At 40.9% G+C, this 16220-nt stretch overlaps 1 protein-coding gene across 2 annotated transcripts; it reads right to left on the reverse strand.

Moving 5' to 3' along the window:
• Window positions 1–1939: 1939 nt before the first annotated feature.
• On the reverse strand, window positions 1940–16031 carry qtrt2 (queuine tRNA-ribosyltransferase accessory subunit 2). Of its 2 annotated transcripts, XM_071485176.1 has the most exons (9): window positions 15834–16031; window positions 15443–15668; window positions 15304–15359; window positions 13310–13386; window positions 12437–12646; window positions 11215–11414; window positions 8751–8920; window positions 5081–5198; window positions 1940–4930 (listed from the first exon to the last, which is right to left on the reverse strand). In XM_071485176.1, exons 2-9 carry the CDS (start codon window positions 15658–15660, stop codon window positions 4678–4680), a joined length of 1302 nt encoding a protein of 433 aa, XP_071341277.1. In that variant the 5' UTR covers window positions 15661–15668; window positions 15834–16031; the 3' UTR covers window positions 1940–4677. The 2 variants fall into 2 exon arrangements, with proteins under 2 accessions (XP_071341277.1, XP_071341278.1); XM_071485177.1 differs by having other exon boundaries at window positions 8769–8920; window positions 15443–16030.
• Between the last annotated feature and the right edge of the window lie 189 nt (window positions 16032–16220).

Below are 16220 nucleotides of genomic sequence, written 5' to 3' on the forward strand. Positions count from 1 at the left end.
AAGGTCCCTGCTGATTTAGCACATTGTCAGCTGATGATTTATGTGTATAAATGAATGCTGAAATACATCAGGGAGGTAATAAAGCATTTGGCCTCCTGTTTAGTGAGCAATCATTTATAGCCGGCGGAGTGGTGAGAATCACGGCTGCTCCTTGCTGGTGGTCAAGGGTTACCATGGGGACAGACAAGAGAGTCGGGAACTACCGAGGGAGCCGTCACCGTTTCGGTTTGTGGTGTCCTGGTCATTTCTGACTGGGTGAAATGAAGGCGGAGAAGCTGTAAGGTCAGGTGACAGTACGGCGTTATGTTATGAATGAATGTGGTTAAAGGTGAACTGATGGACAGATTATGAGACAACAGGCCCACAGGCAGAGACATATCGAAAATACCACACTTATAAAAGAGGGAGACACCCAGATTTAAAGAGCGCCTCTTTGTGGCCATTTTGTAGTTGTATGAATTTCCATCAAGAAATGTTAACAACTGCAAACACAGACTCCCCACAGGGTCTGATGGCCCCTGCCAGGTACGCCTGTTCAGTAATCCATCCATGGCTGGGGATGGATTACTGAACAATTCATATACTGATAAAATTTAAACTTGTGAGTCTGTATCACGGACACTTGCCTGTCAAAGTGACAAATACTGGCACTTTCTCATTCCTGTGAAGACTCTGGAAGCTCTGCTGCGACAACGCAGTCCCTCACTGACAGAACCCTTCTCTAGCCATCATTTCCTCCATGATAACTTCCACCGCACCTCTCACTGCTGGCCTTATGAGACTTTCTGTCGTTTGGGGGGAGCAGTTGAGCTCATCCTTTTCTATGTTGTGCTGCCACCACAGCAGATAACAATCTGGCTGCTATGTGAAGTGCAAAATAAATGTGAGGCTCAGCTCACACTGAAAACTTGTCCGGGGAGTGGAGAGACAGAAAAGATAGAGATCCAGCCTGAATAGACTCTCCATCTAGATAATTGGTTGAAATGAGCTATGAGGGCCTCCTGCTGACTGTGTCATTCAGAGCTTTTTTTACATGGAAATTGTGCCTGGTGTCACTCACAGTGCAAATGAGAAAGAGCATGAGCATAACTATCAGCTCCAGTCTACCTCTCTCTCTCAAACAACTGGTGGAGGCAGATAGCCGCCCACCCTGAGTCTGTTTCTGCTCAAAGTTTCTGCCTCTTAAAAGGAAGGTTTTCCCCTGCCACCGTTTGCCAAGTGTTTGCTCACGGTGGGAATTTTTGGAGCTCTGTAATCAATGTTATAGAGTACAGTCTAGACCTGTGTCCAAAAAGTCGCTGGATTTGTTGCTAGGTGGCTTTTGAAAAAAAAAAAAAAAATCACTAAAGGGGTCTGACAATGAAAAACATCCCCTGATAATAGAAAATCTTAGCATCAAATTTTTTTGAAAGAGGAAAGGTCCAACACTTGGTTGACCAATGATGTAACTTCATTATTCACAGACATCAAGGAATGTAGCGCTGCACCGTGGCCGGTCCAGCAAAAACTGTCAAAGCTTTAGGAAATTAATTTTTATTCGGCATCAGTCAAAGGTTAATAGACAGTCTTAAGTGGTATTTTGGACAAATTTTCTAATCTAAACTCTGCTTTAAGTTCATCCAGCAGTCAAAGCGTACTTAATCCCCACAACGAAGGTGTCAACTGTGCACAGCTTTGAGATAATAACTGTGTCTTAGATATATGCAGACTGCTAAATAAGAACATTGATATTCAGCAGTCCAAGGAGTGTCTCCATAATTGATGTATGAAGGCAGCTTAAAGCGACACAACAGCAGCAATATATAATATTTTCATATCATGCAAAATGTTTATATGAAATGTGAAAGAGGTCACTCATAATGACAAATCCACAAACACTTACCACCCAATTCTTTAGTTCCCCATCAGCTGTGTGGAGCATTTTCAACTCATTGTTTTGATTTTGTTGCTCGTAACTTCAGTGTTTTGGTTCTCTCTGGCCGCTCTCATTAGTGTTGTTTCCAGACAGAGGAAGCTATTTTCTGTGAAAAAGCTCAGACAAATCGACAGTGTTCTACCTTCCCAGCACCAGCAGACAGACAAAAAGTGGCAAGTCAGATATTTTTCTCAGGAGTTGTTGACCAAAACAGAACTAAAAGGAGAGTGAATATTGGACTTGCATTGCACTGGCAGGTGGCCAAAAAAACAATTATGATAAATGCTAATGTTGCTCACTGCATGTGTAAATCTTCACTGCAACTTTAGGACAGTAGTTATATGCTTGCAAACTTATTTGGTATCCTGTGTGGCACTGCCAGTTTCAGTCCAATCCATCAAATTCAACTCATTGTTTCAGACAAGAGCCCTCGACCTGTTAGGGTGTTGTAGTACATTATTTTTAAAATGCTCTGTCTAACCTGTGGCTTCAGCTTTTTTCTTGGGTTCAGGGTATGGTGTGGAAGGATCCAGGTGTCCTGAAGGTAAGAGCTGCTTCTACAAAGTTTAAAGTTATGTTTTAGTGGATCTGTTAATGGAAACCATATGAACATTGGTGCATAAATTCACATATTGTTCACATTTTCACGCCAATATTTTTCTACTTAACACCTTTGAGCAATACTCTGTTAGCTGTGGTGTGTTTAAACACCAACACCCCCAAATCATCCTCACGCATAAATACATTCTTTTTCATTGTGCTGCATCTGATCATTATTGTGATCAACCTCTTATTGTTGCAGGTCACAAGCTTGATAAATTTATGTAAAAATGAATAATCTGCTGGAGTCCAGTGGTCTACATTTATGAGGTGCAATTCCACTCAATGGTCATTAGCAACAGCTTCAAAAAGGCCCAATTATCATAATAACCTGATCCATTGCTTATTTTTAGGCAGTGCATTTTCACCAAAAATACATTTGCATATTTACCGTGGGTAAATTTGCACAGAATGCCTTTATAAAAATCTTTGTCAGCGGGCGACCCGACAGCTGAATGGTTAGGGCACATACCACATGAGCGCAAGTGCTCTTGGCAGGTGAGTTGCCAGTTCGACTCCCAACCGGCCCGACTCTTTCCTGCATGTCATTCCCCTCTCTCTGCTCCTTTCCTGTCAATCTCCACTGTCCTATCAAGTAAAGGCACAAAAGCCCAAAATTATATCTTTAAAAAAAGAAATCTTGTCAGACACACATTCACACAAGGAACCGTGTTGTGTTGTGTAAGCATCTATGCACCTTCAATAGAACAGTTTCTAAATAAAATATCAACAGCAGGTATCCAGGTAAAGGAGCACAACAGCCTACATTTTTTTTTCACTATTTACCAGAAAATCTCGGGGATTTATGTTTTACCTGTTTACTGCCATCCCATTAAGCCTTAAAATAACTTAAGTCTAGAGGTCACTGCTTGGTTTAGCGTTCTCCCTTTTTTCCCCCACAGGTATTAATAAAGTTCCAACTTTTTGTCTTTACCCAAATCATTTTATGCCTGTATCTCTTCAGCATTTATGTACAGTGCCCACCTACTGATGATAGCAAATCCTCCAACCCACTTCGTTATAATGCTTGATGCGTTTAAGGTAACCCACAATCCTCATTGCTGTTCCATAAATCTGTCACAGTGTCCTCTCTCAGTCTGTCCCCTGTCCCCCACAGTCATCTGCACGGTCTAGCAGTCAATTATATCCCCTCACCTTCAAAAAGCCTTCCTCCATCACTGCATGGGAGGCAGAAGGGACCTGTATCTTTATCTGATCTTTATCCTTTCCCAGCAGCAGGAACGGTGGAGCTGTCAGCTCAAACCTTCAGTTAACCTCGCTGAAACCCATGAGAGAAAACAGCCGCGCAAGCTGCATATGGACCAGTTTAATGTGATGCACAGTCTCATTATACATGCTGGTATGTCAGTCAAGTTGAAAACTACATGAAGTCTACATGTGTGATAGGCTATTGGAGAAATCCAATTGAAACATTAAAAATATTCATGGAGAATGACAAATGCTTGATGAAAGCAGATCAATAAAGTATGAAATAAACAAAACACAAAATAAAGCCTAACGGGAATCTTACTATACACAAGTTTTGAAAATATAAAAGCAGAAAAGCGTGAGCTATTTTGGTAATTTTTTTTGTCCCTGGTCACCCTGGCTGGCTCTCCCTCTGGTCTATGCTGCTGTGTCAATGAGTCCAAAGGACATTAGTCATCTGCTGACCTCCAATCAGGCCGCGGCAAGAGGAACACAGGGAGCCAGTCATAGTCGATAGTCCAACAACATCCATCCTCACATTTCTTTCTTTATGCAAATTCCTCTCGACTCCTTATCCAGCTCCTTTCCCTCTTCGGCCCCCTGACCCTATCTGCTCAGATCAATACACAAGCTTAACAGGAGCAGTCCATCTGATGTGAAACCAGGACAAAACCCCAAGGCACAAACATCAGCATCTCAACATCTTCTTATCTGCTCTTTTTTCTTTTAACCCCCCACCACCCCACCCTCCCCCCCACCACACTGTCGAACATACTTGAGAGACATGACTTGAGCAATATATAGAGTGACCCGGTGTCAGGGTTTCTGAAGCATCACAGTTCCTCCTCTCACTGGACTGAGAAGAGCTTTCATTGCCTCTGGCAAGTCAGTCCAGTAATCCTTTGAAGAAGGACCAAGATCAAGCCCTCTCCCATCTTTATGATTTGTCCGTCTTACTCCTTTCCCTCTGTCTGCCCACCACTCTCCCCAAGTAGTTGTCTCTTGAGGAGGTCCAGTTTATCATTGGCCATAGCCTCTCTCAGGGCACTGAAGAAGCCGTTATAGTGGGCTGTGTTGTGGATCATGAGCAGGACTCCAGCCAGCAGCTCATTGGTCACCAGCAGGTGGTGCAGGTATGCCCTCTGGTGGTTCTCACAGCAGTAGCAGCCACACCCCTCCGCCAGGGGCCTGAAGTCATCCTGGTATCTGGATAAAAGTTCAAAGTAATTTAAAATACAACTTATAAACAGACACCCTAAATGTATATCAAGTGTTCACCAAATACATAGAAGTAAAGATTCTGCAAACACTGCTGATTATAAAAACCCTTTGTGGTCTTAAAAACCTGACACACACCTCTTGTCTTTCAGATTGATTTCAAAGGATGTCATCTGGGTTTGATCATCAAGAGTAACATCTCCGTTTGGTTGCGTCCCACCTGCTGTGTGCCTCTCATCATCATTCAGCTCCAGCACTGCAACAACATATATATATACATACATCTCATTAATCCCAGCACAACACAAACGCTCCACACTATAATCTCATCCTTTAGCAGAAAATACGTCCCTATATACAGAAGTGCACCGCTCAATCAAAAATCAAACGGCAACACAAACTATACTCTGACCCCTATTAAAACACTGCTGTGTCCTATATTCTCTCCACTACCATGATATAATCACTTACTGGCTATGTTCTGACTACCACCGCCTGTTTTTCACTGATGTGTGTTCACTGCAAGTTGACTTCACTTAATCTAGTGAGAATGGAGAAAAGTAACCACATCTGATGAAGAGCAGTCTTTTACCAAGGGGCTGTTATTCACAGGAGGACACACCAAGCTGTGTGGCCAGTTACAAACACAAGGGATGCATGGAAGATGAAATGGAGAGGGAGGAGGGAAAAAGAAAGAAAGTGGTCTGCAGTGATGCAAATGATCAAACAGAGATTAAAGAGGCAACAATAGAGCAAAATGGGTTTAGCGGAAACTGAAACGGGTGAAGCAGGGAGCAACAAAGTGTATGAACAAAGCAGAAAAAGGAAATTATTATGGAGGGCGGTCGGTATGGAGCTTGAGGACGGGGTGATAAGCATGAGAATAAAAGAGACAAAATGAGCCTTGACCAAAGCTAATAAGATGTAAAGGAGGGAGAAATAACTGTGTGCTCAAGAGCAACTCTGCCTTACAAAGGCAGAGAGCAGTAACTACAGACACTGAAGTTAAGAAACCGTTTTATGTTTGAAGGCTATTTTGTGAAAGGATGAAACAGATAATTGTAAAGCTCAATCGCATGCCTTTTAGGCTGATTATTAATCACTGTTAAAACAAAACAAAAACATTTTGGACACTCCACTCAAAGCTTAGACATCTAAAGGCTGCGGGAACATTCACAAAGTGTGTTCTTGTATCATCTTCAACTTTCGCGGGTTATATAATACATGAATCTTTAATTAAATACATTTAATATATGTTTTAACTGCTTCACCACCTCAGATCAATTGAATTTCATTAGGGTCAGAGACAACAGTTACTGCTATTCTGCTAAGCTAGGATAATTTTCTCTTAGCAGGACTAGTTTATCTTTTTTTCCCTCTATTCTGATTACATTTTAGTCCTGCCTTATCAACGTGGTATAACACACTCAGTTACTAAGTTTTTCGAGGTTCAAAACTGATTTTTCAACAACAGGGAAAAGCTGAAAAATTAGCTTTAGCTGAGGCTCTCTTTCCTCCTAGCTGTAACCAGCCAGAGCGCAGTCACCGCAGTTTGGTTTACCAGTTTTCCAGTTCTTAAAAATAAACCTGCTATTTTTCCCTCCACAATTTGCATCGCTATGGCACAATAATGTATCTATGGCAAAACAAATGTCACAAAGTCAGATTAAATTTTGATCAAATATGTAATTACTGTGTTTTAGCTCTGTAGCACAGAATAGGTGGATGAAGTCAGGAGAGGAAAGAAAGACTAAATGTAGAAAAGGGGAAGTTCTAAAAATGGAGAGAGGAAGAGGGTGAGAAGGAAGGAAGGAAAGAAGGAAGGAGAGGAGTGAATTAGCATATGGACTGCTGTGTCAAAAAGGACCTTAACTGGGAAGTGGGGGTGTTGACTCCCCCCCAACACCTATCCCCTATGGGGTCTTGTAATTGGCTGAGAAGGGAATTAGAATTTCTCTTCAGGTTTGACACCATCACTGCTCTCACCTCCACTGAACTCCATTACGCTCCCTGTGCAGAATCGATTAGTGCTGTCTGACACTTGATGCTGCCTGATCCCAAACTTCACTCTGTCTGTCAGACCAGTTTAACGCAACTTTTTAATGAAGCACAATTGTGCACAACGGGCCAAGTCGGTGCATTTCCCACAGCTCTTGTCATAACACTGTTTTCACTTTCCACTTGGGACGACAATCTGAGCGACGAGCCCGGGCTTAATTGTAACCTTACAAGAGCTGCTATGAAACACACCATTGATTTCATTTCACCAGCTGATTTTCTCCACACCCAATTATTTCAACAGACCTGGGGCTAGATAATACACATCAGCCACTACAAACAAACAAACAAACAAACAAACAAACACACACACACACACAGACATAATTTCAGTAGCCATCAGATCTATTCCTGATTTTAATGCAAAATAAATCCCTCATCTGCCAGGCGACATGACCACCACATCCACACAGACACAAACTTCTTTCCTATTAATCATGTGAATATTGGTTCATACAGCAGTCAGACTTCATCTGCTTTTGATTTGGTGAACAAAAAAGGCAAAGAGTTGTTCATCTCTGAAGACACGCTGCTTTACAGTGGTCTTCACACTTAATGATTTAAGCCTGATTAATGATGGGGTGATTAGAGCAAATTCTCCACTATCAGACGAATGCCTCTTTACATTTGTATATGAACCAGCAACATTAATTCTGTGGGAATTTTCAACTGGACTTCAGAAGCTCTGCCTATAGAAATAAACATAGGCTCACTAGACTTATTATTTTGCATTTTTTATTATCTTGTCAGAGCTTTCAACAGTTAACCCCGGCTTAACATCAAAGTAGCGCCTGTTCACAGCTTTGTAACATTCATACTTGTGTGCTCTCTAGATTTCAGCATATTTACATCAAGAAATCTTTTCTCATTTCTTTGTCTCTTAATGCTATTATGCACAGAAACGATGCAAAGCAAATGATCATGGTAAGAGGAATCATATTTCCAACCATCATCATGTTTCATTTAGGCTTCATTATTATCTTGAGAGAGAGACCCCCTACCCAAACTCCCAAATTACACAGTGACATGTCAGTTTGCTCAAGGCGCATATTGCAAGCTCTTAACGAGAAATGCCAGTGTTTTCCATCTTGTTGGGGTAATTTCCTTCATCACACTTGCGTCTAAGAAAAATCATTTTATAGCTTTTGGCAAGGTTGCTTTACCTGAAAGGTTGTTTGGTTATTCATGCAGGCAAATTTCAAAATGTCTAATTTTAGCCTGTTTCCCCTTTTGTCCTCTTTAAAATTTTGAGTTGAACCTGTGTGTGCTTTGATTTAAATGCTACATATCTGAAATACAGTGACGTTTACATAAGTTAGTGTCAGAGAGGAACAAGAAAGCTGTTCTTCATGAAATAATGTGGCAACTTAAATGGGAATGTTAGAGCAGCTGAAAGTGAAGTCAGAGCCTACAGCTCCTTATATGTTTCAAATATATATGCATGTTTAAAGGTCCCGTAGTTTACACTTCTACAGTTTGATTTGAATTGCTGATATCCATAAGAAGAAACAGTAGTCATGACAGCTCATTTTAAGGCATAGTTTCTAAACACGGGCTGTGTGCATTTCTCTGAGGACTGAGCACTTTGATACTTTCACAGTATTAATATAGGACCTCGACCTGCTTTATAATAAAAAAGAAAACATATATAAATACAGTTAAGTTTTGTCTGGCATATTGATTTACCTCCTAAATGATCAAATCAAAATGTTGTAACACATCTACTCTTCAGCACAGCTATTCACCACACCTGCAAGGGGCGCTCTACCTGCGCGCTCCGGGTCCGGGGAGATGTCGAAGCTGAAACTAAGAGCGCAGCCTCGCTCCGTCACCTGGAACGGGAAGAAACTCTCAAACAGGTCCACACCAGCCTCCACACAAGCCAGCACCTCATCAGGTCGTCCTACCCCCTGCAGCAGTCTGAGAGTCACACACAAACACACAGTCAACAAACAAACACAAAAACAGCAGAAAGCAGTGCAATGTATTGATAATTGAATAAATCCTAAACTTTAATGTAACACACTGGAAAATCTGCAACATATTACTGCTAGACAAGAGGCATGTACAAACACCAGTAACCTTTCTCTTCTCTGCAACAACATGTACACCCTTGTGTTTTTGTGCTTTCGCTCTTCCTGCGGTTTTGCTTAACTGGTTCTCTCTGACTCTGTGTCTGCAGGCGTCAAGGTCAAGCCCAATTTGGCCTTTGATAATGACTACACTCCACTTTCCAGTAGGAAGCAGCAACTCCTAACAGCCAGAACAACCAGCAGAGACGGTGTCCCACGGTATTTGAGATGAACTTGTTCACAAGCAGACTTGGAGAAGCTCACAGCAAGCTCCTGGATACAGATGACCACTCCTCACAAGTCCTCTCTCTAACTCAGAGCTATGGCCCGTCACCTCCAGAGCAGGAGTGTTGATGTGGAACAGTCTCCGGGGAGGAGGCTTAGAGAGGGTTATTTAGTCGGGAGTGTCAACAACTTCATGGCAAAGTTTGTCTTTGTGCCTTTTAAGAGGACTATATTTTGTGACTGTACTCAGTCTAGTTATTCAGTCTGTTTACAATTTAAAATTGAAAGAGCTAGATAATGTCAAAGTTTGTTTAATCATTATGTGCAAGTGTTGTAATCTTAATCTCAGTTATCTGACACAGACACAAGGTGTAAAATCATCCGCACCACAAAATAATCCTTTAAACATGATGCTCTCCAGTCAATATTGTTTTTTTTGTTTTGTCTTTTTGTTTAAGGTGTTTGTTAGCCAGGGCATTTGTTAGTTTAAATTTTAGCTTGACATTGTAAATGTTGTAATATAAAAACAGCAAAATGTCAGTAAACTTTAAAAACAACATGTATTTTCAGCACACGATCCAAAATTATTGGAGAAATATAAAATAAACAAGGACAGACTGACCGGATACGATCCTTTAAGGTCGAGCTGAGATAATGACTGCTGACAGACTGTGGAAGGGTTGGGGGAGCACAGAGGAGCTGCTGGGCTTTCACTTGTAATCAATCAAGCAGGATAATTAATTGATTGAGCAGGACCCACCAACTGGGCGCACTCAGTCTCTGAATCACACTGTTTTGCACACAAACAGCCATGATGGTATCGGTCACTGCTCTTAAATCAACACTGCTGCACTGGTTTGTTAATTTACCAAAACTGAAATCATATGAATGAATAGTTTATTGATCTAAGTATCAAGAAATGATTAATAGTTTTAGAGCTTAACAAATATGTAGAATCGGTTGCTTTGTTCCATTTTACATTAATTGAATTAAGAAATGAAAAGTACTCAATTAATCAATTAGTGATCAACACAAACAAACTGGTGACAATTTCTAATTATTTAAGCCTTTTTGAAACATAAACATTTTACACCATCTCTCCTTTCAGCTTCTCCAACATGAGGATTTGCTGTTTTTCTTTGTTCTTTACAACTGTATATTTAAAAGAAATTGGGTGCTGGACTTTGGTCAGACAAAACAAGACATCACTTTGAAGTCTGGGAAACTGGTGAACATTTTTTTCTATTTTATTATGTTTTAGGACAAGTCGTTAATGAAGAAAATAATTGCTTTTAAAATGATGATGGACATTTTTATTATAGAGTAAATGATCAGAATCAATGCATTAATCAATGCAAAGAAGACACGTCTAGGTCAGCAGGATTTTAAGTAGGATCACCTGATGTCTTTGGCAGATTTAAAACTGTTCCACCACTGACTATTCAGATCGCAGTGAGGTGGAGATTTTAAGTTAACTTGGCTATTAATAACCCCTATTGCTGTGCTCAGATTTGTTTTACCTCCTTGAATTTCTGTCCTCATCCTTCAGTAGAAGTCTTGTAAATTTTATGTTTGTCTAACTGATGGATTTTCACCTTCTCCTGTGTGGACAGGGCAGCCATACAAAAGAGATTAAACTACAGGCTCATTTTAAACTGATGGATAAATACAAGGCAAACCTTTGTGTTACATTTTTCTTAGTGATGTCAAGATAAGGAATTAGAGAGAAAAACAAAGGGTACTGTTTGCCTGCCCACCCACCCACTCTCTTCATTTTTTGATCCGTTCTAGTTGATTGTCATAAGTGACTACTTTTCAGTTAAACACTGGTGACGACTGTATGATTAATGGGAAAGAAATCCCTTTACAACAGCTATCAATACACACATTCCTCATGCATTCATGAGGAGTGCTGACCTGGGTTTGTCCTCAGGCAGCTCTTTGGTCATGGCAGCGATGAGCTGGGTCCTGAGGGCCTGGTCCATAGCGCGTGTCTGGAGGCCATCCAGGCAGAATCCTGCCACGGGCCTCTTGGCTGTCTCCCTGGCCGAGCGCACCCTCTCTTCCAGGATGTCTCCTCCCTCCACCACACCGAACACCTCCACTCCCTCTAACTCCTGGCAATGACAGACAGGTTGGAGATAAAGCTGCTGACAGAAAGGGATCACGCTAGATAGGAAGAACAGCAAGAAATAGAAGGAGAAAGAGGAAACATCTCTGCTGAAACCCAAGGTAACATGGATGTTAAACAGACCAGGGCTCCATTTTCTAACCACACACAGCGCATGAGAGGGTTTGGAAGGACAAAGTGAAATTTTCCTCAAGTGCAAAAATATAAAAGGTTTTATTTTTGCCAGAGATCTGGATTTTGATGACTCGACATGAAGCTGACTGCACATCACAGGGAGGAAAGACACACTGGGGGGTGGGGAGTGGACTTAAGTAGCAATCAAACAGCTCACTTAATACAATGTTGATGACAGGAATTACCTGCAGTACACTGTCAGCTCTGTTTGGCTCTGTGCTCAACATTATTCTACATTTTACCCAGGGGACATCTGGTTTATAGTAAGCAATAAAAAAGCACATAAATGCAGCTTTAAGCAAAGATATACAGGTGGTGAAAAACACAAAAATACACAGAACTCTCATGCAAACAAAAAATGAATGAAGCTGTGTATCAACCAGAACTAAAGCAATACAGTTAAAAATATGTTGTGTCCTCTGAATGAAAGCTCAGTAAAGGTGTCATAATATTAGTCATGACAACTCTCCATCTCCTGCACTCTTCATATGAATCCTTTTCACTCTGCTCTCTCAATCATGAAATGAAGTAGTGCTACGCTGGGTTTAAAAGAAAGACAAAAAGGTGATTTCATTTGTCATGCCTGATAGTGAGCCCTTACAAACCCACCAATAACGTATGTACCCACTGATAATGTATTCCTCCTAATCTCACTGTGTTTCCAGCCGTAGCACAGCTGCACAGCAGTCTCTGTGACAATAAAATTACCGAACATCAATCCTTGTCTTGTGTACTCATGCCGTGCATGACTGATACACAAAAATAGAGTTTACAGAGCTCTAAAATGTGAGAGAATGGCAGTGTGTGTTTGGTGACTGTTCAATGGGTTTCTACCTGTGAGTTTTGGTGCAACAGCAGACACTCATCCAAGTGGGCAAGAGTTCGATCCACAGACTTTCGAACCCGTTTGCGAGAGGTGTTGTTCTGCCACGTCTCTCCATCTGCCATGCTTTGGTACCAGTCGGGCTGCAAGGTCTTCTGGAGAGCCATGAACTTGGCCACAGTCAGCTCTATCCGCCCCCCGCTGCCCCACACGGACACGGTCTAATAACAACCGAGAGAGGGCATTTTCACTTGAAAACACGCTTAGGGGACAACACCAGCTTTGGTGATCCTTCATGGTTTTTGAGGTGACTACAGATGACTACAACTCCCCAAACACTACCGCTCCTCAAGCCCCTTTACAGCCTTTGTGCTGTCAGTAAATATACTGTAGTGCAGCAAGGAAAAGTTAATGTGATGAATTTTGCCACTCCTATCATTTTTCTTTTTCTTTCACCAATTTGGGGAATAATCATACTTTAAGAATTGTAACTGCATCATCTTTGGAGGATGTGATTATTATGAATAATGTTGCAAAGAACTCAGTAAGCTAGATGTGGGCTACAACTTGTGACCTGTGTTTTTTAAGACTATATATGTGTTTACATTTTGCCAAACTAGCACCATTAAAAAGTATGTCGGTTTTTGTAAACAAACTAAATATAACATGTTAATTAGTGACATTAAGAGTGTTAGTTGGAGGATTTTGTTTAGCTGTTTCCCTGTTTCCAGTCTAAGCAACAGTAAGTTAACTGGCTCCAGTTACATATCTACCATACAACTAGGAGAGTGATGTCAATCTTCTTGTCTAACTCTTCAGAAAAAAACTAATAAGTGAAACCCTAAAATGTTGAACTATTCCTTTAAGCAAAAGCCTAATCTCACCTTGTTGGTGGTATAACCTGACGGGCAGGGGGCCGCAGGGTCGTGAAGCGAGCAGTACAACACAGTATCATGAAGACCTACAAAGAATAAAATCCAAAATCAACACGTATCACTCACAGAGAACAAAACCTGACAGAGTTCCAATCAGCAAAGGCCAAACATAAAGCAAGGTGACGTAGGTGAGACGTGTCATTACTACATGTTTATGCAACAACTCTGTGTCTGGAGAGATGGATGGGGTGTGGTTTTATCAGCAAACCCAGCTGCAGCAGAAGATCAAAATGTGAGAAAACAAAAGGCCTAATAGCAGTAAATGCTGTTATTATTTCTAATTATCCAATCACTCCTCTCCCTTCTGGCACTTTAGAGACAACACCGTGATAATCCGCTGACAGTTACCAAGTGACGTTATAGTGATTACATTTCTAATTTCAAATTTGGTTGCCTGAGGCAGAGTGAAGCTTAGTACCACATCTCCTGTTGTACAACACAGCTGAATGAGGTCACTCTTCTGGGGCATTTATATAAATATTACCCAGAACAGCGCTACTTTGTAGTCAGGCTCATGCAGTTAATCAGCTTTTTAATATTGAACGCAACATACTGTATATTTAGAAGCACTGCAATTTTTTCCAGTTTTTCCAATTTAGCCAGTGGAAATAACATTTATAGACTCTGAGCTCTTCAGAGTAAATGTGTGCATCATGCATGTGTGACATTTAAATCAATCAACTAGTTACACCAGTACAGCATTTTGATGTGGTTGTTATTTAAAAAACGACTGATGCAGAGGGTTAAATGACGACCATGGTGGAGCAGAACAGGAACAACATTGATTTAAAATAGTTAAATAACCCAGCCCTTTCCTCCTCTCAAGCATCCTAACCTTTGTTTTGGAGAAGAGCTTTTCAAATCACATTTTACATGTAGTTCTGACAGTGTGAAAGACAGATGTGGATTAAACGATTACCAAAGGTACTTCAATCAAAGGACAGAGTCTGAAGACAGCACATTTCACCTGCAATGGTTTTCAGCAGACATTTTGACTGGTCCATGAAAGAAAAGAGAAAAAAAAGACAAAGTGTGTAATATGTGGGTGCATTCACAAACTGCTGCTGGGGATTACTTAATAACACTTTTTCATTTCCAATATCACAACTTGATATATCTGCTAATACAGACTCCAATCCAACGCTGAGTTTTCTCTTTTAAACACAATAAAACATGTTGACTCTTGTCGAGTTTTTCTGAGGTCAAGGAGGAAATTCCAGTCACAGTATAAACATCAGTTAAAGGCCCCATATTGTAGAAAGTAAGATTTCCAAGTGTGTCAACGCCTGGATTCACATCAAGCCCAGGCCCTTTACTGCTCATTCTCTCTCTCCCTACCTTTCCTGTCACTTTCTACTGTCTCTGTCAAAAAATAATAAAGGCAGAAATGCCAACGAGAAGAATTTGTAAAAAAGAAAGTGAGATTTCCATGTCTTTTGTGATTATATGCAGGTCTATGTGTTATACAAATACTGTGAAAGTATCAAAAGTCGTGTAAAATAAAGGACCTTTAATAGAACACACTGTTTAAAAAAGCATTTCAGCACTGAGTGGCTACTGTTATATTCTGCTGCTTGACTTTACAGCATCAAGCTCATAGGGCAGAAGAATTTACATGGTGTTTCAGGTTAGAATTGATTCTGGGATTATTATATCTGGTCCAGTGTTTTATTGTTGTTACAAATTAAAGAAAATGTTTAGACACTTCTGAATAGTTTTTAATATGAATACTCAGTTTCGTGCTAGTAGTAGAGGCTGTACATAAATGTACAACCCTTCATGATTTTCAGTTAGTTAAAAAGGTTTTAATTTTAATTGTTGCTGAATAAATCTTTGTACACTGGAATAGCACTGGGTATCATCATAATTGATATCTAATCCAAGCTGTTTGGTCTTCTTGACAAACCAATCCAAAGATGTACAACAAAATGTGACTGAAGTACCTGAGAACTTCTTGAATCCATCCTTAAACTCCTCCAACACCTCCTGGTGTTCTGCTCTAGAGGGAGAAAGTGATGGAGTTGCAAGTTAGATTTGAGAAAATGTTCAGTGTGTGTGTGTGTGCGTGTGTGTTTAACTTACATATTGGACAGAGTAACCTGAGTGACAGAGGGGAGGTTGCTCAGAGTGTGCAGCGTGTCCTGAGTGAGGTGGGGGACTGTGCCAAAGTGGGTGTACAGCAGACACCCCGGGACCTCCAAGGAGTGCTGCCCCGTCCTGCCGAGCCCCTTCAGGATACCCAGCCGACTTTTCCCCTGAACCACCCGGGATAGCTCCAGCTTAATCCTGCTGCCAGCCATACGAATAGCTGCAGTTGAAATGGGTCACTAAAATGTGTACACTACAATGTCTAACCACTCTTTATATTCGTAATATCGTTTGAATGACAGTGTCACCAGTGAGCTGACTTAGCTACGGACTGTAGTAAAAGAGCATGTGAATTAGCGAGGTAGCTAACTAGCCTGCCACTCACGTGTTTAGACTTCATGCAAGCGTTCACCGAGTAAAGATGTTCACTCCTGTTAAACGACGCAATTTCAGAAACCCCACCGTTCACAGCGGTGCTGGTTTTAACCTGGTTTTAACTAAATACCCTTTTCTAAATTTAAGAGCATCTCTCCTTTTACCATCAAAACACACTGACTGACAGGAACTACAAGTCGCGGAAATATGTCGTCCTCACCGGCTGCAGCGACACGTAAAAACTACAGAATAGCGCTGTTTCTCCTTTTTCTAACAAAACACTCGTAAGTGGTAATACGCTACATATACAAATACAATTCAAATGTGTTTCTGTTGGATACATTAATATTTATTTCATATTATCTCACGGTATAAACACTGTTTATAGGAGGCGAAC

This window comes from Trachinotus anak, unplaced genomic scaffold, assembly GCF_046630095.1.
Source record: "Trachinotus anak isolate AG129_WGS33_773 ecotype Australia unplaced genomic scaffold, CSIRO_AGI_Tana_v1 ptg000009l, whole genome shotgun sequence".
NCBI lineage: Eukaryota > Metazoa > Chordata > Actinopteri > Carangiformes > Carangidae > Trachinotus > Trachinotus anak.